This window comes from Lontra canadensis, unplaced genomic scaffold, assembly GCF_010015895.1.
Source record: "Lontra canadensis isolate GAN:19392208 unplaced genomic scaffold, GSC_riverotter_1.0 scaffold18, whole genome shotgun sequence".
Lineage (NCBI taxonomy): Eukaryota > Metazoa > Chordata > Mammalia > Carnivora > Mustelidae > Lontra > Lontra canadensis.
Genome location: NW_022631012.1, coordinates 17,217,007 through 17,239,623, shown reverse-complemented (window position 1 = coordinate 17,239,623; position 22,617 = coordinate 17,217,007). Strand labels below are relative to the sequence as shown.

Here is a 22,617-nt window from a genome sequence, read left to right as displayed (position 1 = left end):
GTATCCCTCCCAAATATTTAATAGTTACAGAGAGGAACACAGTAAGATTTTACTGGAGAAATCCAGTAGATATCATCTAAGCTAGTGATGGACCTTAATTTAAACAATAATAAAACATACACTGTGTACCCCCAGGCATCAGGCACCAAGAAGTGCATCTCAAAGTATCTCAAAGAAGTACTCATCTCAAAATGCATAATCTTGTCTAACCATGAGAAATGATTACAAACTCACATTGAGGGACATTTTACAAAATAACTGCCCCGTGGTCTTCAAAAATCCCAAGGTCACGAAAGACAAAGACTGAGGAAGGGAGTCAGGACAAGTAAAAGCAATGTAAAATCCTGAATTACATCCTGGAACAGAAAAATGATGTGACTGGGCAAACTGATGAAATCCAAATGAAATTTGTCATTAGTTAATTTTACCACACCAGTATTAATTTCTTCATTTTGATCATTATGATTATGCAAGATGTTAACATTAGAGGAAGCTGAATAAAGGGTATACAGGTGCTCTCTGTGCTGTTTTTGCTGCTCTTCTGGAAATCTAAAATTATTTCATAATACAAAGTTTGAAAAAGTTATATATAAGATGGAAAATTATATGGTTACCCTACCTGCAGAAATAATAAAAGATATTTTATTGATTTCTTGCGTATCCTTTCAGTGATTATTTATACAAAAAAAATTCTTATCTCTACTATTTCCACACACCTTGCTTTTTTCATTTAAAATATATCCTAGAAACTCCCCATATAAATACACAGGCTTGCTTCATTTTCTTTTCATATTTTTTATTATGAAAAAAATTTGAGAGATACAGAAAATTGGTATGGCTTGGCATAAACACTCACATGCTACCACCTATATTTCCTCATTTTCTTTTATAAATGTATGGTATTCCATTGTGTGGAGTTAATACACATGTATTTTTTTAAGTGGGTTCCATGTCCAGCAGGGAGCCCAATGGGGGGCCAAAATCACAACCTTGAGATCAAGTCCCTGAGATCAAGACCGTCAGACCATATAACCAACTGAGCCACCCCAGGCACACCAGCTCACATGTATTTCTCATCTCATAGTTAGATGCTGAAATTTCTGTCTTGACACACACTTGTCAAAATGGAGTAGAGAAATGGTAGGAGATAGAATCAAATTGAGGAGCAGAACTTTGGAACCCAATAGATCCTAATCCAAATAACCACTGTCACTTACTGGCTGCATGGCCCTAGGCAAGTTACTTAACTTCCCAAATCTCAGCTGCCTCTTATGAAAATACAATGACATCTTAAGGTTACAGCCAGGATCATGTGAGATGATAATATATAACGCACCAATTCAACAAATGATATACATTGTTATTGCTATTATTTAATCGGAAAAGTTCAGAAATATCAGGCAGTTGATCTGTGTAAGCCAATTTCAAGAACACTCCTGTTTCTTCCTCTTGCTGATTATGTATCCACCTACCAAGACAAAAAAGTAATCTTAGGAAACATAAAATAGAGCTGCAGCAGTATCACCATAACCTTGATTGTTCTGAAATTCAGTAAATAGAACAATGTGAAACTCTACTTGGCCACAAATTTAGTTGATAAAACTAAGTGACAAGAGCCCTTATAAGAAGTGTTGTTACTCTTGGCTGATTCAAATGACAGATTCATCTTTCCAGCCCTGGGCCAAAGCACCAAGTCATTAAAAAGTCTGAGACTCCTCCAAATTTTGATCTCTATACTGAGAACCAATACTTTACCAAAAGGTCTGGACTGTCCACAAAATGTGTTGGACCAGTTAGTGGACTTGCCATTATTTCTCCATTGTACCAACAAGATAAGAAACCCTTGACTTTTTGTGTTAGCATTTCTCTATCCACAGAACACATTTCCAGTCCCAAGGGGAAGTGGTTGCAGGTAACTTTGGTATCACTTTTGTAATTACAATGGCAAATCATTGCCAGCTCTGGAAGAGAGCAGATGTCTTTTTTTTTTTTTTTTGGCCTACAAATAGAATATGTATATAAATAGTCAAGAGAGTGAGAAATAGCCTCTGTCAGTAGAAGCATTCAAACTGTATTTATTCGTTAATTCACTCACTCAACAAGGAGGACTTAGCAAGATTCTATTGTATGCCAGGCACTGTGCTTGGTGTTGAAAATAATAAGATCAAAATAAGAACAAAACTCTTGGCTTCAAGTTACTTAAGGAGAGATAAGACACACTGACAATTATAAAGCAATGCAGTTGAGTACTTTGGGAGGGCATAGAATGGCATCACTAAAGCGGTTAAAATTCTGTTGGTTTCACCAGACAGACAAGAAAAAGGGCGTGCTGGCAGAGGATGCAGAGCCTGCAGGCACAGAGACATGCTGCTAACCTTGAATTCAAGGTTCCTTTGGGCTACTACTTGCAGATGTGGCTGGTGGATTAAGCTGAAGTTATAAGAAGTTTTGGTTTCATCCTGCTCAGTGGAAAACTACTAGTTCAAAAGTAGAACTATTAAATATTCTTAAGCAAGGGACTAAAATAATTGAGATTTACAGTTGACTTTTGAACATGGGTTTAAACTGCATGGGTCCACTTATATGTGGATTTTTTTTTTTAAGATTTTTATTTATTTATTTGACACAGAGAGAGAGAGATCACAAGTAGGCTGAGCAGCAGGCAGAGGGGCGGGGAAGCAGGCTCCCCGCTGAGCAGAGAGCCCAATGTGGGGCTCGATCCCAGGACCCCGAGAGATCATGACATGAGCTGAAGGTAGAGGCTCAACCCACTGAGCCACCCAGGCGCCCCATGGATTTTTTTAAAAATACAATACTGTAAATGTATTTTCTCTTTCTCATGATTTTCTTAACATTTTTTCTCTGGCATACTTTATCATAAAAACAGAAAATATATGTTAATCAACTCTACATTATCAGTAAGTCTTCAACAGTAAACTATTAAAGTTTCTGGGGTGTCAAAAGTTATATATGAATTTTCGAATGCATGGGGTGTCAGCACCTTTAACCACTGTGTTGTTGAAGGATCGTCTGTACTTTTTAAGATCATTTTCAAAGCTGTACGAAGGTTGCATTGGGAAGGGTGATCAGAAAACCAATTAGAAGTTTACCGTGGTATTGTAGTGAGAAAGGAGATGGTATTCATGGAACCTCAAGATTTCCATGACTGAAAAGACCTTGTTTTATCAATGGGTCAAGAAGTATAAAAAGCCTTTATCAATAGAAAATTAAGAGTGAAATCAGAAAAAAAAATCAGTATGTTTAGGCACTTAAATAAAAACAGACCTTTTATGTAATGAATTCTCAGGTATCCAGGACTGATTCTCTACCAGATGAATTAGTTTATTGAAGAATTCAAATTCTTTTTTCTAACTTTGTAATTGCTTGATTTAAGTTCTTATATGTTTTGCCAGATGGTGGAAAGAGGAAAGGAAATGGAAAACAGTAAATTTAATCAATTTGGATCCCTGACTGCTGCTTACTATGGAGATTCAGGAAGGTGAGGGGCTCATTACATTGAAGTGTGTGGCTATCTGTCGAGTACATACACATACCCCTCATCTCCACAGAGAAATCAGAGACCATTGAAAGAGTAAATGTACATAAAGAATAATTAGCTTTTTGTGTTAACGCTCTAGAGTACTTTCCCACTTTTCCTATTAAAAGCTTTATCTGGTCCCTTCACCTGAATAATGTATGCAGCACTCATTTCTCTTTGACCAGATGGGTTCACAGCTTAATGAATACATCCTACAGCTGTGGTTTGATAGTCACTCTTTCTATTTCGTCTGGAGGATTGCTTATCAGAAGAACCGGAACAGCCAGAGCATTTCAGTCCGTCACTTGCTTGGCAAATGACGGCACATCTGGACTCTTGACTGCGTTCATCTGAGGCTAAAGCTATTCTCAGCAGCGCCCCCAAGGGAAGGAGAGAAATGCATTAATTGCCCTGATGCTGGTAACAGGTGTTCTCTTCAGCTCCCTAAATGCAAAGCCCTTTTGTCTTCTCACTGTAGAAGGCTCCTCGTCGTTAAGTGTGAATTCCCACTCTCGGAGCAAAACAACGCTGAAACGGCTGCAGTATTATTTTCAATGCTTTCTTGTTTCTTAGCTATTTACAGTCATATTTAGAAATATCCATTCACTTCCCTGTCGAGAAGGCGAGAAATATATTATGCTGATGAGACAAAAAACATCAGAAAACATGTGTTTTACTCTCTGTCTGGCCATCATGGACGAGGATGAGGAGGCTCTTGGCTTTTCCTTCAAAGAAAAGAATGTTTGAACGTTGTATTTTTTACCATTTCTTAGGCTCCCTAATGAAATCTGTTAATTTCCTATCGTTTAGAAGTTACCTGATACTTTAGTCCTCCTAAAACTAAAAACACTTTCTAATCAGGGAGTCTCTCCTGTTGCGGGCATGTTTGCCAAATTACCCAAACGCCGCACGTTCGTCCAGGTGAGACCAGGAACTCTGCAAAGCCGACAGGACAATCTGGGAGGTGAGTGCGCGGAAACTACATATCCCGCCATGCCTCGCTCATGAGCACAATGGAGCCCTGTCGTCATCCGTGTCACCGGGCTGCGCGTTCCGTGCGCACAGCCGGATTCCGGCCTGGGTGCCGCCCCGGGCGGAGGGCCCTCCTGGGCCGGGAAAACTGCAATTCCCGGCATGCGCTGCCACGGATGCGCCTGCGTACAGGAGCTACCGCGCCGGAGCGGGTTGGTTTAAAGCGCTGTGTTGGTTCCATGGAAACCGGCCTGACGGCGGAGGGACAGAGCTGCTGGCGGATACATGGAGTGTGAGGTAAGGCTCCCGGCCGTGGACGGGGTGCCAGCCCTGCGAGGGAGAGTTGGCGGCTCAGCCCAGACCCCCATCACCTCCTCCTGCCGCCCTCTCATCCTCTTGTCAGAGTTAAGCATCGCCCTCCGGACCTCAGGACCCTGATTTATGGCGCTTCTGCGCTGGATGCAGTGAAAACCGCTTAGGAGCTAAGTTTGCATTGGTCTGGCTCTGAGGGACGGAGGGCAGACGCCCGGGAAGACTTTCCGATAAGCCCCAATACCACTTTTCTTCGTATGTTAGGTTGGAGGTTATAGGTTCTTAGGAAAGCCATTTCGACGGTTTTTTTTTGGGGGGGGGGGGCGTTGTTTGTTTAATTTTTGTCACCAGTTATATCCCCGGATCTGCTTGTTAGAATGTAGTTGAACCGGCATTCGTTCATTGACGTTTTCCCAGTAGCTGGCACCTGTGCTGGCACAGGATGGATGTTCATGAAATTTTTGTTGAGTTTTCCGGTTCTTTGCCAGCGACGGTGCCCGTGCACTGTGCTAAGCTCTGAAGATAGGGAGAAATCAATCTGACCACCTCGGAGGACTCAGACTAGCTTGAACACCCACACACAACAAGTCCCCCTACTTGTTAATTGTGAGCCCCCAGGGACACCCCGTTCCCTCAGTCCTTTCTGTTCTCTGTTAGCCGGTCTTGTGGCTTTACCAGTGGCACGTATGCTGAGAATTATAAAATTTCTATCCCCAGCGCGCACTTCTCCTCTGAACTCTGAATCAACAAGTTCAGTCTTGTATGGGTCATATTTCCTGTTTTCAATTTAACAATTCCAAAACAACTCAATCTTTCATTAAAATTAACTCCTCTGACAGGCTTCCGTTGTCTCCATGAATGGCAGCAGCACCCTTCCAGTTGTTTCCTTGCTCTCATGTTTCCTATCAAATCGATCGACAAAACCAATCTTTAAAACCTGTCTGGGCTCTGACCACGTCTTACTCTTCTGTGGCTATCACCCCGCTCCTAGCCAGTGGCACTTGCTGCCTGGATTATTGTGGCAGCTTCCCAGCGGAGCTTTCTACCTCTGTGGTTGTCATCACACCCTCGTGGGAAGGTACCCAGAGTGATCCGGTCAAAAGGTAAGTTACATCACAGCACTCCTCTGCTCTGCACAGTCCAATAGCTCTGAGAGTCACTGATAGTAAAAGCCAAAACTTTACAATAGCCTTTAAGACCTCATGTGATCTGGTCCCTTTATCACCCTCTGACCTCACCTTCTAGAGTTCTCTCCTTCACTTACTCCTCTCCAGTCAGACTGAACCCCTTCCTGTTTGTAAGGATCTTTGTACTCACTGTGTACTCTTTCTGGACTTTTCAAAGTCACCTGGCTCTTACTAGTATATTACCTAAGACCTTGGTCTTGTTCACGCCATCCTTTCAATGAAGTAACCTACTTAGGAGCTGAATAAAATACTCTCCTAAATACAGAAACAGAATTGTATTAAATAATGATACCTTGATGAAAGTAGCTATGAATGCACTTTTCAAAACTAAAAGTTTATATCTTAGTATTTTTACTATCGTTACAATCAGGCATCAGGCCTTGGGTTCAAGACTACATTCAATGATATTTGCACCTTTTCAAAAACATCAAAGCACACGTAAGTCAAGCTAGAGTGTCTTTCTGCAATTAGCATATTAGCAATTAGCAGTTAGAGCTAGGTTCTTTTCCTGTAAGACTGTATGTACTTCTTAGACTACGAGCTTTTGAGCTGTGCTTTTGAGGATCTGCCACGTGGCCAGTGGACTGTGTGTGGGGCCTGCCAGATGAGGGAGGACAGAGAGATGGGAATCTGTATCCCATTCAAAATATATGGGAAACTTGTATTCCATTTCTTGTATTTTTTTCCCTTAAATGGACTAATGTTTGTATTAGTATTTTACGCTTGGCTTTTGATGTAAATTAACAGAGGCCACCCTTAATATTATAACCAGCTGCCTCAGCCTAACACAGTTGCCAGGGAAATGGTCCTCCCTCATATCTCTCGCAGTGCTTGTCCTTTCTTTTACCACTTCCTTCTACTTGTTTCTCCACCAACTGTTGCCTGGGGCTACTGTGTTTCAGGAACATTTTTGTTGCAAGGAACAGAAAAACATGACTAACACAAAAGGCAAAAGTTTATTTTTCTCAAATAAGCAGAGGTTGGTTGTTAATAGTTCTCCAAAAAAAAAAAAAAAAAAAAAAGAAAGAAAAGAAAAGAAAAAAACGAAAAAAGGTCAGGTTAATCTGAACTTCTCTGGCCTTTCCTTGTATTTCTCAGATGCTGGTGATCCGTGGCTCTGTTATTTATATCTAAAAGTGAGGCACTGCATGGCTGACTGAAAAAGAGCTCTGAGAGTTCTGGGCCTCCAATGTGGAATTAAAGGACCAATGCCATCATTTCAGGTTTTTTCCTATCAGAAAAACAAAAGCCTTCCCAGAAGCTCCTTGCAAACTTTTTGCCTAAAGCCTCATTCCAGAATGTGTCACATGGCTGTGCCAGCTGCAAGGGATGCTGGGACATGAAATTTTCAGCTTCTTTTATAGAGAGAACAAGGGAGCCAATTCTGTCTACACCAAACCTTACTAAACACTAAATTCTCTCCCTACTTCAAGCCTGGTATATTTCTAGGTGGGCAGTAACAAGACAGCAAGTGATAGAAAGTAGAAGGAAGGTAAACCCATGTGGTGTTTCTCCACTGTTACCCTTCTGTTTTTAACCCTGGTTTCATGGAGGTTCTTCCATTACCTGAGGAACACACTATCCTGGTACATGTGGTAGCATGAGCAGGAGTCTCCAAATCTGCCTTTTTTTCAGAAACCTAGATGTAACTTACTTCAAGTCTCTGTGTATCCAAAGACAGTTACTGTCTATATATACCTTTGTCTTTCTCTTCAGGAAATTTTGAAAGCATGATAGGAAATTAATAATAGCTTCTTTGCCCCCATGTCCTTAAGCTGATCATTAGCAGAAAATCTTTTAACAAATTCAGATTATATGTGTCAGAAATGCTTTCTGTTTCATAGAAGAGAACAAAAGAGAGAAATCCTAGTCAGAAGCACTAAAATAAGAGTAAAAAGAAAATTTGACCTACATCATTCCATTTCCCCCTCCCTCCAGCTCATTGTACTCTGTTTCTATGGAATCAACTTTTTTCTATTCTGCATATAAATGATATCAGACAATATTTTTCTTGCTCTGTCTGGTTTATCTCACATAGCTTAATGCCCTCTAGATTCATCTATATTGTTGTCAGTGGCAGGCTTTTCTTTTTATGGCTAAAATATATAATAATTTATATCACTTTTTCTTTGTCCATTCATCTGTTGAAGGACATTTGGGTTGTTTCTCTGTCTTAGCTATTATGAATAATGCTGCACTGAACATGAGTGAGCAGATAACCTCTTCAAAATCCTGCCTTTGATTCCTTTGGATATATACGAAGGAGTGGGATTGCTGGATCATATAATAGTTCTATTTTTAATTCTTTGAGGAACTTCCATAGTGTTTTCCATAATGGCTGTACCATTTTATATTCCCACCAACAGTATATGAGGGTTTGCTTCTCTCCACATCTTCACCAACATTTGCTATTTGTCTTTTTTTTTAATTTATTCTTTTAATCAATTATCTCTTCACATAGCAAATGTTTCTTAAGCATTTGAAATATAGTGCACAGTAGATGTTAAAATATATTACCTGTTACCAAGGAGTCTGGTAGAAATTTTTTTTTTTAAATAAAACTATAGCTTTATTTTTTTTTATACTACTCTTTTTTTTAATTTTTAAAATTTTTTAAAATTTCTTTTCAGAATTCATTGTTTATGTACCACACCCAATTCTCCATGCAATACGTGCCCTCCATAATACCCACCACCAGGCTCACCCAATCTCCCACTCCCACCCCTTCAAAACCCTCAGATTGTTTTTCAGAGTTCATAGTCTCTCATGATTCGTCTCCCTCTCCAATTTCCCCCAACTCCCTTCTCCTCTCTGTCTCCCCATGCCCTCCACGTTATTCCTTATGCTCCACAAAAAAGTGAAACCATATGAAAATTGACTCTCTGCTTGACTTATTTCACTCAGCATAATCTCTTCCAGTCATGTCCATGTTGATACAAAAGTTGGGTATTCATCCTTTCTGTTGGAGGCATAATACTCCATAGTGTATATGGACCACATTTTGCTATTTGTCTTTTTGATAATAGCTATCCTAACAGGTGTAACAGGTGTGAGGTTATATCTCATTGTGGTTTTGATTTGCATTTTCCTAGTGATTAGTGATGTTGAATGCCTTTTCATTGATCTATTGGCCATCTGTATGTTGTCTTTGGAGAAAATGTCTGTTCAGACTCTGCCCATTTTTATAAAATTTCTTTGCTTTTTTGCTATTGAGTTATATGAGTTTTTATGTATTTTAGACATTAATTGCTTATCAAATCTGTGGTATGCTATTATTTACTACCATTCTGTAGGTTATCTCTCCAGGTAAGTTCTGAGGATCTAATGTACAGCATGGTAACATAGTATGTTGTATAGTTGAAAGTTGTGAGAGTGGATCTTTAGCACACACACAACACACACAAAGTTAACTATGTTATTATCTGTGGGGGGTGATGAATGTGTTAATTATCTTGATCTTGGTAACCATTTTACAGTGTACATGTATATTAAATCATCACATGGTATACTTTAAATATACACAATTCAATTATTCCTCACTAAAGTTTAAAAAAAAAAAAGAAACTAGGCCATTCTCTGGGACCTTTGTGGGGGGATAAAAGGTGATCGGAGAGCTATTTCAAGAAATGTTCTTGATGTGGTATATATATACAATGGAATACTATGCAGCCATCAAAAGAGATGAAATCTTGCCATTTGCGACGATGAGGATGGAAGTAGAAGATATTATGCTTAGCGAAATAAGTCAATCAGAGAAAGACAACTGTCATGTGATCTCCCTGATATGAGGAAGTTGAGAGGCAATGTGGGGGGTTTGAGGGGTAGGAAAGGAATAAAGGAAACAAGATGGGATTGGGAGGGAGACAAACCATAAGAGACTCTTAATCTCATAAAACAAACTGAGGGTGGCCGAGGGGAGGGGGGCAGGGAGAAAGTGGTGGGGTTATGGACATTGGGGAGGGTATGTGCTATGGTGAGTGCTTTGAAGTGTGTAAACCTGACGATTCACAGACCTATACCCCTGGGGATAATAATACATTATATGTTAATTTAAAAAAAAAGAAATGTTCTTGATATTGGCAAGAAGCTCAGTCTCTTCACTACCCCTCATCATGCTTCTCACCCCTTTTAAATCCTGCCGTCAGTCTTCCCCCATATTTAATTCTTTCCTTGAGTGATGGAGACTGCTTTCAGTTACTTGGACCTGAGGTAGTCACCACTTCCACTGCCTGGGAAGTGAGGGGAAGAGAGATATCTGATTACACAGCAAATGGGAGAGAAAAAAATGTGTTCCTAATATCCAAAGTGGGATCTTTGTGAACATGTATCCGTAGGAGCACTGTTGCTAATAATGATTAAGGTTTATAGTTGGATTAGTATAGAAACATCTAGACAGGTTGGAGTTGCAGGAAAATGTCCTTAAAATTTCTTTCCCCAGTGACCTTGTCGTTGAACTTTGGGCCCATGATTCATCTATTTGTTGGGACTGCTTCTTCTATGCTAATTCTGCCTAATTCTATTACTAATATTTCAAAAAGTACTCTTACACAGTTTTGGGAGAGAAGACTGGAAATTTTATGTCAATAGCTACAGAAGAGTCTTTGCTAGGCTATGATTAAGTTTGCAAATTATTTTTTTAAATCACTGCTTCAGTGTAGTTGAAGCAAATGCTCAGAAGTCTAAGAAGTCTAGGATGTTTTTCTGAAAGTTTGCTTGGAATATGTTAAAATGATGATGGCTGCTAATGAAAGAAGTGATAATTCCCTTAGCCAAGTCATAGGTCCTAGTATGTGTCTAATAATAGCAGACAGGCTAGAATAGATTATGATGCAATAACAAACTACTCAACAATCTCAGTGGCTTCTAACAACACACACTTATTGCCCAGTCACACTGGATGTAATGGACAGGCCATAGCACTTCTTCATGTCTTCACTCTAGGATCTTGGCACACGAAGCTGCCCTATCTGGGTTGTTGCTCATCTCATGGAGGGGGAAAAAGAAGGAGATGATGAATGACAAGTTGGCTCTTAAAGTTTCCACCCACATTACATTGACCAAAACAAGACACATGGCCATTCCTGATTTCAACAGGACGGGGATATGTAATTCCCCCACGAGAAGGAACAATGACTATTTTGAACCATAATAAAACCTACTGTACTAATATTGTGACTTTAATCTCAGGTGCATATGGAAACTACAGTGTCCAGACCAGTCCTCTCTCCAACCCACATCAATGCTACAGCTTCTGAAACTTTCACGGTACTTCAGGAAAGGATGAGAATAGTTGAGGAACAGACCAGTTCTCTGAGGGATGACCTAATAATGTTGGACTTTGGTGAAAAAAGGTAACAAATGGAAAATGAACTAGATCTTTGTAGGCTGAAGGATTCTTAGGAGTCTTAGTGCAAATGGTTTGGCAGATGAAATTAGGTATTTATAAAAGAATTGAGAAAAAAACAGTTTCCATTTGAACATTAATTAGAACATTAATGAACACTTTCCATGTGAACATTAATTTGCAAGACAGAGTTGCCATCCTGTAGTAGAGCTACTACCACTTCTCCCCTGAACAGATATTTATTTATGTGAAGAGGTGGGGGAGGGGGGAATCGGGTAACTAGGTGATGGGCATTAAGGAGGGCACGTGATGCAATGAGCACTGGGTGCTATAGGCAACTGATGAATCCCTGACCTCTACCTCTGAAACTAATAATACACTGTATGTTAATTAATTGAATTCAAATAATATTTTTAAAGTGTGCTAACTAGGTACACAAACTGATAACCTGCTCACCTTCAAAACTTGGTTGAAAAGCAACATGAAATTTTTGTATAATGAGAAAAAATTTAGTTCTTATTTTTTAAATCAAAAATAGATGTTGGTATTAGTTAAGGTGAACATCTGAACTTGTTCATGCCATTGATAAGGTCTTCATTTTCTTTCCCCAGACTTACTGTAAATTAAAAGAAAGCTTTTAAGTCCTAAAAAAAAAAAAATTCAGAATTTAGAATGAGGTACTCAAAAAAACAAAAAACAAAACAACAACAACAACAAAAAAACCACCTTTTTTTCCCCTTGGCTAAAGAATGTATTGCCATTTAAAGCTGGATTACTAATGGCCTGAGGAGTCCGGGTGCTTAAGCAGCCAATCTCAAATTTGCTGGTGTGATTTGATTTTCTTTAGGATTACAATATATTTCCTTAGTGTGTCTCATGAAAACCTAAGATTATTATAGTTGGTATTATAGCACCCATAGAATGAATAATTCTTCAGTAGTTAAAGATTAAATTTGCATAGATGCTGAGTATGTTAGAAGTAGGAATGTTTATTATGATCTTATTTAAAAATTTTCTAAAAACGTGTGAATATATTGACTCCATGCTAACTTTAATTCTTAGTTTGTAATTATAGATTTTGCATTTAACATGTTTTATGTGCCACGTAAAAGTTTACAAAAAATTCACATTAAAAGAAACAACCGTTATAAAGTCAGTGGTCTTTATCCATCCGACATTAGTCTCATCCTCTTTACCTAATGGTGCTTTCTATATTTAAATCTGGAGAAGCTAACAGGTGCTTAACTAAGGAATCTAATTTTTAATTAGATTAGTTTTTTAGTAAGTTTAATTAGATTAATTAATTAATTAATTTTAATTAGATTAATTTTAATTAGAAATGTTACATTGACCTGATGGTGGGGATTACCATAGTACACATTGCATTGCTTAATATTGTTAAATTGGGATCTTTGTCCAGAGGCCAGCTGGAAAGTCCAAAATGTTTAGAAGAGCCTGTGAGCCAGAATATCATTAGTCCCATCCAGAATGAAGTGATTTGTTCAGGAAAACCAGATATTCTATGGAAGAACTGTGAGTTTTTGGTAAATCGAATGTGCCGTCTGGAAAGCCTCATCCAATCCTTAAAGATGAACATCTTTCGTCTGCAAACTGAAAAGGATTTGAATCCACAGAAAACAGGTACAGAGAGAAGAGAATCATCAGAAATTTGGTCCTGTATGGGTGCTTTATGAGTTTATGATTCTTTTTCCTTTCCTGACCTTCTTTCAACTGCTCCATGACCCTCCTGTGCTGTCGGGTAGCTTTCCTGAAGGACCGACTAAATGCAATACAGGAGGAGCATTCCAAGGACCTAAAGCTGTTGCATCTCGAAGTGATGAATTTGCGCCAGCAGCTGAGAGATGTGAAAGAGGAGGAAGACAAGGCACAGGAAGAAGTGCAAAGGTTGACAGCCACCTTGGAGATTGCCTCAGAGACAAAGGTTTGAACCCAGATTTCTGAAATACAGATTCACTGTTCTCTGTTAGCTGGAGGAGGCAACAGACCCATAATTGACTTTTTAAAAATAGGTGATAAGATGTGAGGATTCTTGACATTTCAGAGTCATCTGCATTGATAAACTATTATGCCCTCTCAGTAATGTGGTATTCCTAGAGCCCTTACCCTGTACGCATGAGAGTGGGAGTCCAAAAGTTATGAGGTAGAGTTTCTGCTCACCTAAGGCCAAATGCTTGTTGGAGAACAAGGAATATCATGAAAAACTAAATAGAGAAAAAATAAGGGCATAGGAATTGTTAAAGGACAGTGGAGAACAGTAAGTGACTGTTGACAAGTGTTTTGTGTTCAGGAAGGTCTGAGAGGGTGGGTATGCCCTATCTAGAGTAGATTAGGGAAGGCTTCAAGAAAGAGATATGAGCTGAACTTTTAGAAGGCCAAGTAGAGAGGTGAGGACATGTCAAGGAGTATGCACAGAGGCAGGGAAGAATATAGAGTAGGATGATAAGCTGACAATTCTGTTCCCCCTTCCGGGGCACGCAGCATGCTAGATGGTCAGCATGTTATTTTGTTTAATTTTTGAAAAACCTCATGACAGAATGATATTGTCCCCATTTTAGTAAAAAGAGCAGTGAGCCCCAAGAGAACTCGTGTCTCTCAGATCCCAATTCCCTGTCTTCTTCCTGTTACCCAGGTTTGAAGTTAGACCTCTGCACTGGTACAGTTAGAGGAAATGCATAAACTAGCCTGAGAGAAGTGAGGATTTTGGGTGGCAAATAAATTGGAAGTTAGCTAGGGATCACGTTAGAGAGGATTTCAAAATCAAGAATAATTAGGGCTTGATATTAAGGGGGTGATTATCATTTTTAATAAGGAAGTGACATAACAAAAACAGAAAAACTAATCTGGCAGTAGTCTAGAGTTTCAGGAAACCAATTAGGAGTCCATTGCATGATTTGAGGCACAAGCCTTATTAGGTCTGACTTAGGGGGGCATTTTGAAAAGAAAGGGATGTTTTATGAAGAAAGATACGCTAGAATATGGTACTGGACAGGAGCTGAGTATAGGACAGAAGGCAAAGATAACTGAGGTTTTACATCTTGGATTGTGGCACCATTAATAGTGACATAAAAGAGAATAAATAGTGAAAGCTATATTTTTGATCCTCCGCTCCTAAGCACAGATAACATTTGAGGCAAGAAAAGATTGAATACTTAAAAAAAAAAAAAGGAATATACTCTATAAGAAAAAGTTCTATCAATTACCGGATTTTCTCATTATTGAATTTTACATATAAAGTGAATGTGTTTGGGGTGCCAGGGTGGCTCAGTCAGTTAAGCATCTGACTCTTGGTCAGCATCAGCTCAGGTCATGATCTCATGCATTGTGAGATTAAGCCCTGCGTGGGGCTCCACACTTGGGGGGGGGTTTGCTTGAGGATTCTCTCCCTCTGCCCCTCCCCCAGCTCGCACATGTGCATGCGTTCTCTCTCTCTCTCTATTCTTTTATCCCTTTTTTTTTTTTTTTTTTTAAATATAAATTCAGAGGCATCTGGGTGGTTCAGTGGGTTAAGCCTCTGCCTTCAGCTCAGGTCATGATCTCAGGGTCCTGGGATGGAGCCCCACATTGGGCTCCCTGCTCAGCAGGGAGCCTGCTTCTCTCTCTCTCTCTCTCTCCTTGCTGCCTGCCTCTCTTCCTACTTGTGATCTCTCTCTCTCTCTCTCTCTGTCAAAAAAAATAAATAAAATCTAAAAAAAATAAAAAAGAAAATATAAATTCAATTAACATGGTGTATTATTAATTTCAGAGGTAGAGTTCAGTGATTCATCAGTTGTATATAATGCCTGGTGCTCATATCATGTGCCCTCTTTAATGCCCATCAGCAGTTACCTTATCCCCCCACCCATCTTCCCTTTAGCAACCCTTAGTTTGTTTCCTATAGCTAACAGTCTCTTATGGTTTATCTCCCTCTCTGATTTCATCTTACTTTATTTTACCCTCCCTTCCCCTATGTTCATCTGTTTTGTTTCTTAAATTCCATATATGAGTGAGATTATATGATAATTGTCTTTCTCTGATTGACTTATTTCACTTAGCATAATACCCTCTGATTCTATCTACTTTGTTGCAAATGGCAAGATTTCGTTTTTCTGATGGCTGAGTAATATTCCATGGTGTATATATACCTTTATCATCTTTACCCATTCATCTGTCAGTGGACATCTGGGCTCTTTCCATAGTTTGGCTGTTGTGGACATTGCTGCTATAGACACTAGGGTGCAGGTGCCCCTTCCATCACTATGTTTGTATACTTTGGGTAAATACCTAGTAGTTCAGTTGCTGGACCATAGGGTAGCTCCATTTTTTTTTTAAGATTTTATTTATTTATTTGACAGGCAAAGATCACAAGTAGGCAGAGAGGCAGGCAGAGAGAGAGGGGGAAGCAGGCTCCCTGCTGAGCAGAGAGCCCAATGTGGGGCTCTGTCCCAGGACCCTGAGATCATGACCTGAGCTGAAGGCAGAGGCTTTAACCCGCTGAGCCACCCAGGCACCCCAGTTAGCTCCATTTTTAACTTTTTTGAGGAACATCCATATAGTTTTCCGGAGTGTCTGCACCAGCTTGCATTCCCACCAACAGTGTAACAGGATTCCCCTTTCTCTGTATCCTCGCCAACATCTGTCATTTCCTGAGTCGTTAATTTTAGCCATTCTGACAGGTGTGAGGTGGTATCTCATTGAGGTTCTGATTTGTATTTCCCTGATGCCAAGTGATGTGTAGCATATTTCTGGGTGTCTGTCGGCCATTTGTTTATCTTTGGAGAAATGTCCGTTCATGTCTTCTACCCATTTCTTGACTGGATTATTTGATTTTTGTGTGTTGAGTTTGATAAGTTCTTTATAGATTATGGATACTAGCCCTTTATTTGATAAGACATTTCCAAATATCTTCTCCCATTCTGTCGGTTGTCTTTTGGGTTTGTTGACTGTTCTCTTTGCTCATCAAAAGCTTTTTATCTTGATAAAATCCCAATAGTTCATTAAAATAAATAAATCTTTTTAAAAAAATTAAAGGGAAAATAATAGAAGTAATGAATCAAGGTAATAACTTTCTTTTTAAAGATCTCATTATAATAATTATTTTAGACTCATAAAAGAAGTATTTATAACCATATTCAGAATAGCATTTATAGGTCACTAGAAAAAAAGTCTAGATTTGAACTGATGTGCCTATAGACAGTTTCTTTCTTCATTTCAGATTATTTAGAACCTTTTCCCCTTGTACTTTTAGAAGAATGCAGCCATTATTGAAGAAGAATTGAAGACCACAAAACGTAAAATGAACCTGAAAACTCAGGAGGTAAGATTAAAAAAGGTTCTGGAGGGTGGAGGGGGCGTTGGAATTGCTGAGGGGAAGTCAGGAAAGTGGAAATCATGAGAAACTTTGAAGAAGAAAATATGTTACTGTGGAGTAGGAAGATTTTAAAAATATGCCACATGTAATTCAAGTGAAAGTGGCTACACTTATTTGACGTTGAGTTCCTTTTGCCTCAGAATGGCCCTACAACCAGAAATAAAGTCAGTGCTTTGTGAGCCAGGAAGGAAATTAGTTACCACAAAATTCATGTGCTAGAGCTAAGTGAACATCTTCAATACAAAGACCTTTTAAACGAAAGTTGTGTTTAAAACAAAAAGCTTTTAATAAGACCACTCGTCTAATTTTACCTTGAAAACCTCCCTTTCAGCCCAAGTTTTAGTAGATAACAGATTGGGAGTTGTGAAGTAGGTGGCTGCTAAAAGTTGCTGGACTGAAAAATGGCAGCTGAAAACAGTGGAAGAGTCAGGAGAATTAGTAATCCAACACCCCCTGGCCCAAAAACCTCAATATTCCCTGGCGGGATAATCATGATGTCCATCCAAATCAAAAGGACCCAATTATATTTAAAATACTAAGAAGTAGATATGCCTTTTGAAGAAAATTCTCACGTGAAATTACTTCTTAAGTTATGGTTTTTAGTGCTTAAGGTGTGAAGTATAGCTATCTGAAAAATTCTCTTATGTACTTTGCCAGTAACTACTGATAAAATCATGAATTTTCATAGAATGTATTACATTTCATATAATTTTTTTTAGTTTTCAGATATTTTAGTAGACTTTTTTTTTTTTTTACAGAATTTTCACATTTATAGAAAAATTGCACAGAAAATAGTTCTCATAAACCTGCTCTCCCCATCCCTCCAATTTCCCCTATTATATTAGTGTGGCACATTTGTTAAATTTGATGAACTAGTATTCAAAATTGATAAGTCATTATTAGCTGAAGTCCGTAGTTTATATTAAGATTCACCCTTTCTTCATTACATTATCTTACAGAATATTATCACTCCCCTAAAAATGCTCTCTGCTCCATATACCCACCCCTTTCCCCCTCTCTTCCTGAGCCCCTGGCAACCACTGATCTTTTCACCCTCTGTAGTTCTGTTATGGTTGGAACGATTCAGTGTGTGCTGGTTTTGGACTGGCTTCTTTAGCATATGCACGTAGCATACCTCCAAGTCTTGTCATGGTGTGGTAATTCATTGCCAAACAATATTCCATTGTATGGATGTACCACAGTTTGTTTTATCCATTCATCTATTGAAGAACATCTTGGTTGCCTCTGAGTTTTGGCAACTGTGAATAAAGCTGTTATAAACATTCACATGCAGGTTTTTGTGTGGACATGTTATCTACTCATTTGGATAATACCTAGAGCACAATTGCTGGACCATCTGGTAAGCTTTTGTTTACCTTTGTAAGAAACTGCCAACCTGTCTCAAAAAATGGCTGTACCATTTTGCATTCACACCAAAAATGAGTGAGTTCTTGTTGTTGCACATTCTCATCAGCGTGTTGTCAGTGTTTTGAATTTTTGCCATTCTAATATGTGTGTAGTGATATCTTGTTTTAATTATAATTCCCTAATGACATATGATATTGAATATCTTATATACTTATTTGCCATCTGTATATCTCATTTGGTGAAGTGTCTGTGAGATCTTAAAATATGCTTATTTCGTAATTGGGTTGTTTGTTTTCTTATGTTGAGTTTTAAGAGTTCTTTGTATATTTTGGACCTAGTCCTTAATCAAATATGGGTTTTTTTTCTCCATTCTGTAGCTTATCTTTTGCAGGGCAGAAGCTTTTAATTTTAAAGAAGTCCAACTTACTCATTTTTTCGTTGAGAGATTGTACTTTTGGTGTTATAAGTCATCACCAAACCCAAGGTCACCAAGATTTTTCTCCTGTGTTATTTTTACAACCCTTATAGTTTTGCATTTTACACTTAGATAAATGATACACTTCAAATTAATGATGTGAGGTCTGTATCTAGATTCTTTGTGTGTGTGTGTGTGTGTCCACTTGTTCCAGCAACCATTTCTTTAAAAGACTATCAGTGATTACCATTTATCATTACTATTTATTAGAGAAGTCTTAATTCTGAGAGCTGTGATAAAATATTGAATTTTCTTTCTTTTTTTAAGATTTTATTTATTTATTGGACAGAGATCACAAGTAGGCAGAGAGGCAGGAAGAGAGAGAGGGGGAGGCAGGCTCCCTGCTGAACAGAGAGCCCAATATGGGACTCGATCCCAGGACTCTGAGATCATGACCTGAGCTGAAGTCAGAGGCTTTAACCCACTGAGCCACCCAGGTGCCCCAAAATCTTGAATTGTTATTGAACCCTGTCAAGGACCAGTAGAAGGACTGTCCTATCCAAAATGCTTTTTGGTATTCAAGCAAGAGGGATATATTAGTTTGTGAGGGTCTGTTGTTTAAGACTGGGTGGCTTAAACAACAGAAATTTCTTACATTTCTGGAGATTTAAGTTCCAAGATCAAGAGGTCAGCAGGTTTTTTTCTCCTGAGGCTTCTCTCCTTGACTTGCAAACAGCTGCCTTCCCATGGTCCTCACATGGTCTTTGCTTTGTGTGTGCACATCCCCGGTGTCTTCGTGTGTCCCACGAAGACACCTTCTCTTATAAGGACACCATTTGGGTTGGATTAGGACCCACCCTCACAGCATCCTTATAGCTCATCACTTCTTTAAAGGCCCTGTCTCCAAATGCAATCATTTTTTGTCATACTGGGGTTAGAGTGTCAATATTTTTGGGGAATACAATTCAGCCCATATCAGGGGGCTGTATAAAGGCAGAATAAATGTGGTATATATCTTCTTAAAAGGTAAGATATATATATAAAATCTGGTTCTGATAAACATAAAGCTGGTTGCTTTTAATAATGCTTCAGAATTAATACCTCAATAGTATAATTATCAAATAAAGTTTCCTCTGTAAAGGACTTAAATTATATCTCAAGTACATTTTACTATGTAATTTGATCCAGAGCTTAGAAAACTATAGTAAGCTACTCTGTATTACAAAGTAATTATAATTTGATACTATAGTTAGTATTAGATTATTAATATGCACCAAAACAAAAACTGGTTAATCCTTAAATAAGATTAGAATACTTAACTGATAATGATGATGAAGGATAAGGAACTTCTAAACTTGAAATGAAGGAACAGAATTATAGAAAGTTCAATAGATTTGAGCACGTAAGAATTAAAAATTCTACATGTAAAAAAGGGGGGCAAAAAACAAAACTAGGAAAATCTAGCACAACTAGATACAGTTAACAATCTTCCCTTGTAAAGAACTTAAAATTAACAAAAAACAAAAAACAGTGGTCAACTAACATTTTTAAAAAATATATAATGCCTCAGAAAATATACAGAGCTAATAACCATATTAGAAAATGTTTAATCTCACTAGTAACCAAAGAATGAAAAGCTGTCAAGATGTTATTTTTAATTTATTAGATTAGCAAAGATTTAAGAAAACAACAATACATAGTACTGATGGGATTTATTCTACTATTACCAACCGGCTAAAATTGGAAGGAAATTTATACTACTATTGATAAGCTAAAATTGGAAGGAAAATTATATACCAAATTTATCAAAAGTCTAAACACTATTAAGCCTTTAACCTAGGGTTTCCTCTTGTGGAATCAGAAATGCAAAGAAAGATTTATTCACAGGCATGTTCAACAGAACAATATTTAGAATAGTGAAGAACTGGAAAAACCTTTGATATGGGGGTATGATTAAGAATATTATAGAACTTTTGCGAAATGGGCTGTGATGTAAGTTTGATGCCAACACACTTTTCATGTCTTTCAACTTTTCAAAAAGTTTTTAAACATAAAATATATCATCCATAGAGAAAACACATGTAAAATAAATATGTACAATTTAGGAAAAGACCTATAAAATGTACTCTTACATTATCTTCACTGGGGCTTAAAAACAATTTCTTTTAACTTAACACCACTTCATAAAAGGAATAGCATTTGGCAATTCCATTTAAGTTTGAAATGATCTCTTTACCTCATGAGAAAAGAGATTCTTTTTTATATCTTTATCTAATTCATTGTCATTTATGGAGAGAAACAAGGTTAGTGTACCCAGTTCTTGAGTGGTGTTTTTAATCCACTACTTTTAACAGTTACTTCATTATTTCCTTAGACCTTTTCATTCCAAAACAGAATTGGAACACGTTTCAAAGCTATGTTTATAATCCTATGGGATAAAAAATATTAAAAAAAAATAGGGAGATAAACTAATCAAATATAGAAAAATAGGAGTTGAAAGTCAGAAAATACAGAAGTTCGTATATACTAAGGTGTGATATTAATGTTTTTCATCCTTTTTTGACAAGTCTGTTGTGAGACATACTGTCACACCATACATAAATAATATACACAAACATCTAATGAAGTATTACTTACCCTTCTTCATTACATGCTGTATGCTCTGATATTTTCCCCCCTTTTAAAGTGCTGCTTGCAACTTACTAACGTGTCTTGACCCACAATTTGGGGGAAAAAAAAGACCAGTGGGAAGACCGAGGCAGCGGATTTGATGCTTCCTTTCTTAGTAGTTTATCCCTTAGGGAGAAACTCCAGCTTGTTTCTGAGCAGTCATTAATGAATGAAGAGTGTCTGGGAGTGAAATAGCATGTCTAGTGAACTTTTCGTGGTGAGTCTGATCTTGGGTGCTGTGATGTTCCTTTGGTCTTGCCTAACTGCAGTTTCTTCTGTAGCTACGGAGACAACTGTCTCAGGAGAAGTACCTAAGGGAATCTCTGGAGAAATCTGCGTCAGCCATGCTTTTCAAAATACAAGAAATGGAATCCACAGTGGAGGTGGAACGGAAACAGGTAGATTTTTCTCCCCTTATGTCAAGGAAGTGAACCCAAAGATAAAGCTGATATTTTACCTATAAGTGTTTAGTTTTGCTAATATTCTCTAGATCAAATTTTTGCCTGTAGTATTACTTGAAATACCTGCATGTAATTTAGACTATTCAGTTCTAAGTACTGAAGGCAGTTAGTAGTTCCAAATTCTGATAACCTGTATTTGGATTACATAATCTTTACTTTAACCAATGGCTGTCCTTCATAATAAAATTATTTTAAAAGGTTCTACTTAAATACTAAATAAAGGTTCTACTTAAATTTTTTTTTTTTCATTTTTTAAGAGTTTTTTGTTTGACAGAGAGAGTGTGAGAGACCATAAGCAGGGGGAGCAGCCAGCAGAGGGAGAGGGAGAAGCAGGCTTCCCACCAAGCCGGGATCCTGCTGTGGGGTCTGATCCCAGGATCCCAAGATCATAACCTGAGCAGAAGGCAAACGCTTAACTTACTGAGCCACCCAGGCGCTCCTACTTGAGGAATTTGTAAATGATCCTTTGTTGCTCTAACTTGTGCCACCAATATAGTAGCTACTAGCCACATGTGGCTATTTAAATTTAAATTAGTTAAAATTAAATAAAATTCAAATTCAGTTCCTCAGTCACTCTGGCCACACTTCAAGTGCTCAGCAGTTACTTGTGCCTGGTACGTGTTGTGTTGGAAAGTGCACAGAAAGTTCTGTCGGATGGCCCTGCTGTAAAACACTGCACCTTGCTGAAATCTTAAATGTAATGTAGAAACTCCCCTTCTCCCTCCAGTGATGTGTAGATAGGAAAATCTGCCTTACACATGTGCTCTGAGGTGGTTTGGTAGAAATCTTGACCTTGAAGAAAGGACTTTTTCTTCCACATTTCAGGTGCAGATTTTGCAGCAAAACTGCGTTGCCCTACGCAGTTCTATACAGACCACCCAAGATCTGCTGGCACAGGAGCAACAGAAAAAAGGAGAGTTGGAGACTTCTATCTCTCAGCTCAAGTCTGACCTAAGTATGAAAATAGATGCTAGAAATTACA

At 38.2% G+C, this 22,617-nt stretch overlaps 1 protein-coding gene across 3 annotated transcripts in view; it reads left to right on the top strand.

Annotated features, from left to right (window-relative positions):
• Nucleotides 1-4,591: 4,591 nt before the first annotated feature.
• Nucleotides 4,592-22,617, top strand: part of CCDC150 (coiled-coil domain containing 150) — a 75,846-nt gene continuing 57,820 nt past the window's right edge. For 2 of the 3 annotated variants that reach the window (XM_032860180.1, XM_032860181.1), the window contains exons 1-7: nucleotides 4,592-4,807; nucleotides 11,197-11,360; nucleotides 12,774-12,994; nucleotides 13,117-13,295; nucleotides 16,599-16,667; nucleotides 21,456-21,572; nucleotides 22,461-22,590. In XM_032860180.1, the coding sequence (XP_032716071.1) occupies nucleotides 4,796-4,807; nucleotides 11,197-11,360; nucleotides 12,774-12,994; nucleotides 13,117-13,295; nucleotides 16,599-16,667; nucleotides 21,456-21,572; nucleotides 22,461-22,590 (892 nt within the window). In that variant the 5' untranslated portion in view covers nucleotides 4,592-4,795. Of the gene's footprint in view, nucleotides 4,808-11,196; nucleotides 11,361-12,773; nucleotides 12,995-13,116; nucleotides 13,296-16,598; nucleotides 16,668-18,015; nucleotides 18,082-21,455; nucleotides 21,573-22,460; nucleotides 22,591-22,617 lie in introns of all 3 variants that reach the window. The other variant, XM_032860179.1, reaches the window with a different exon arrangement.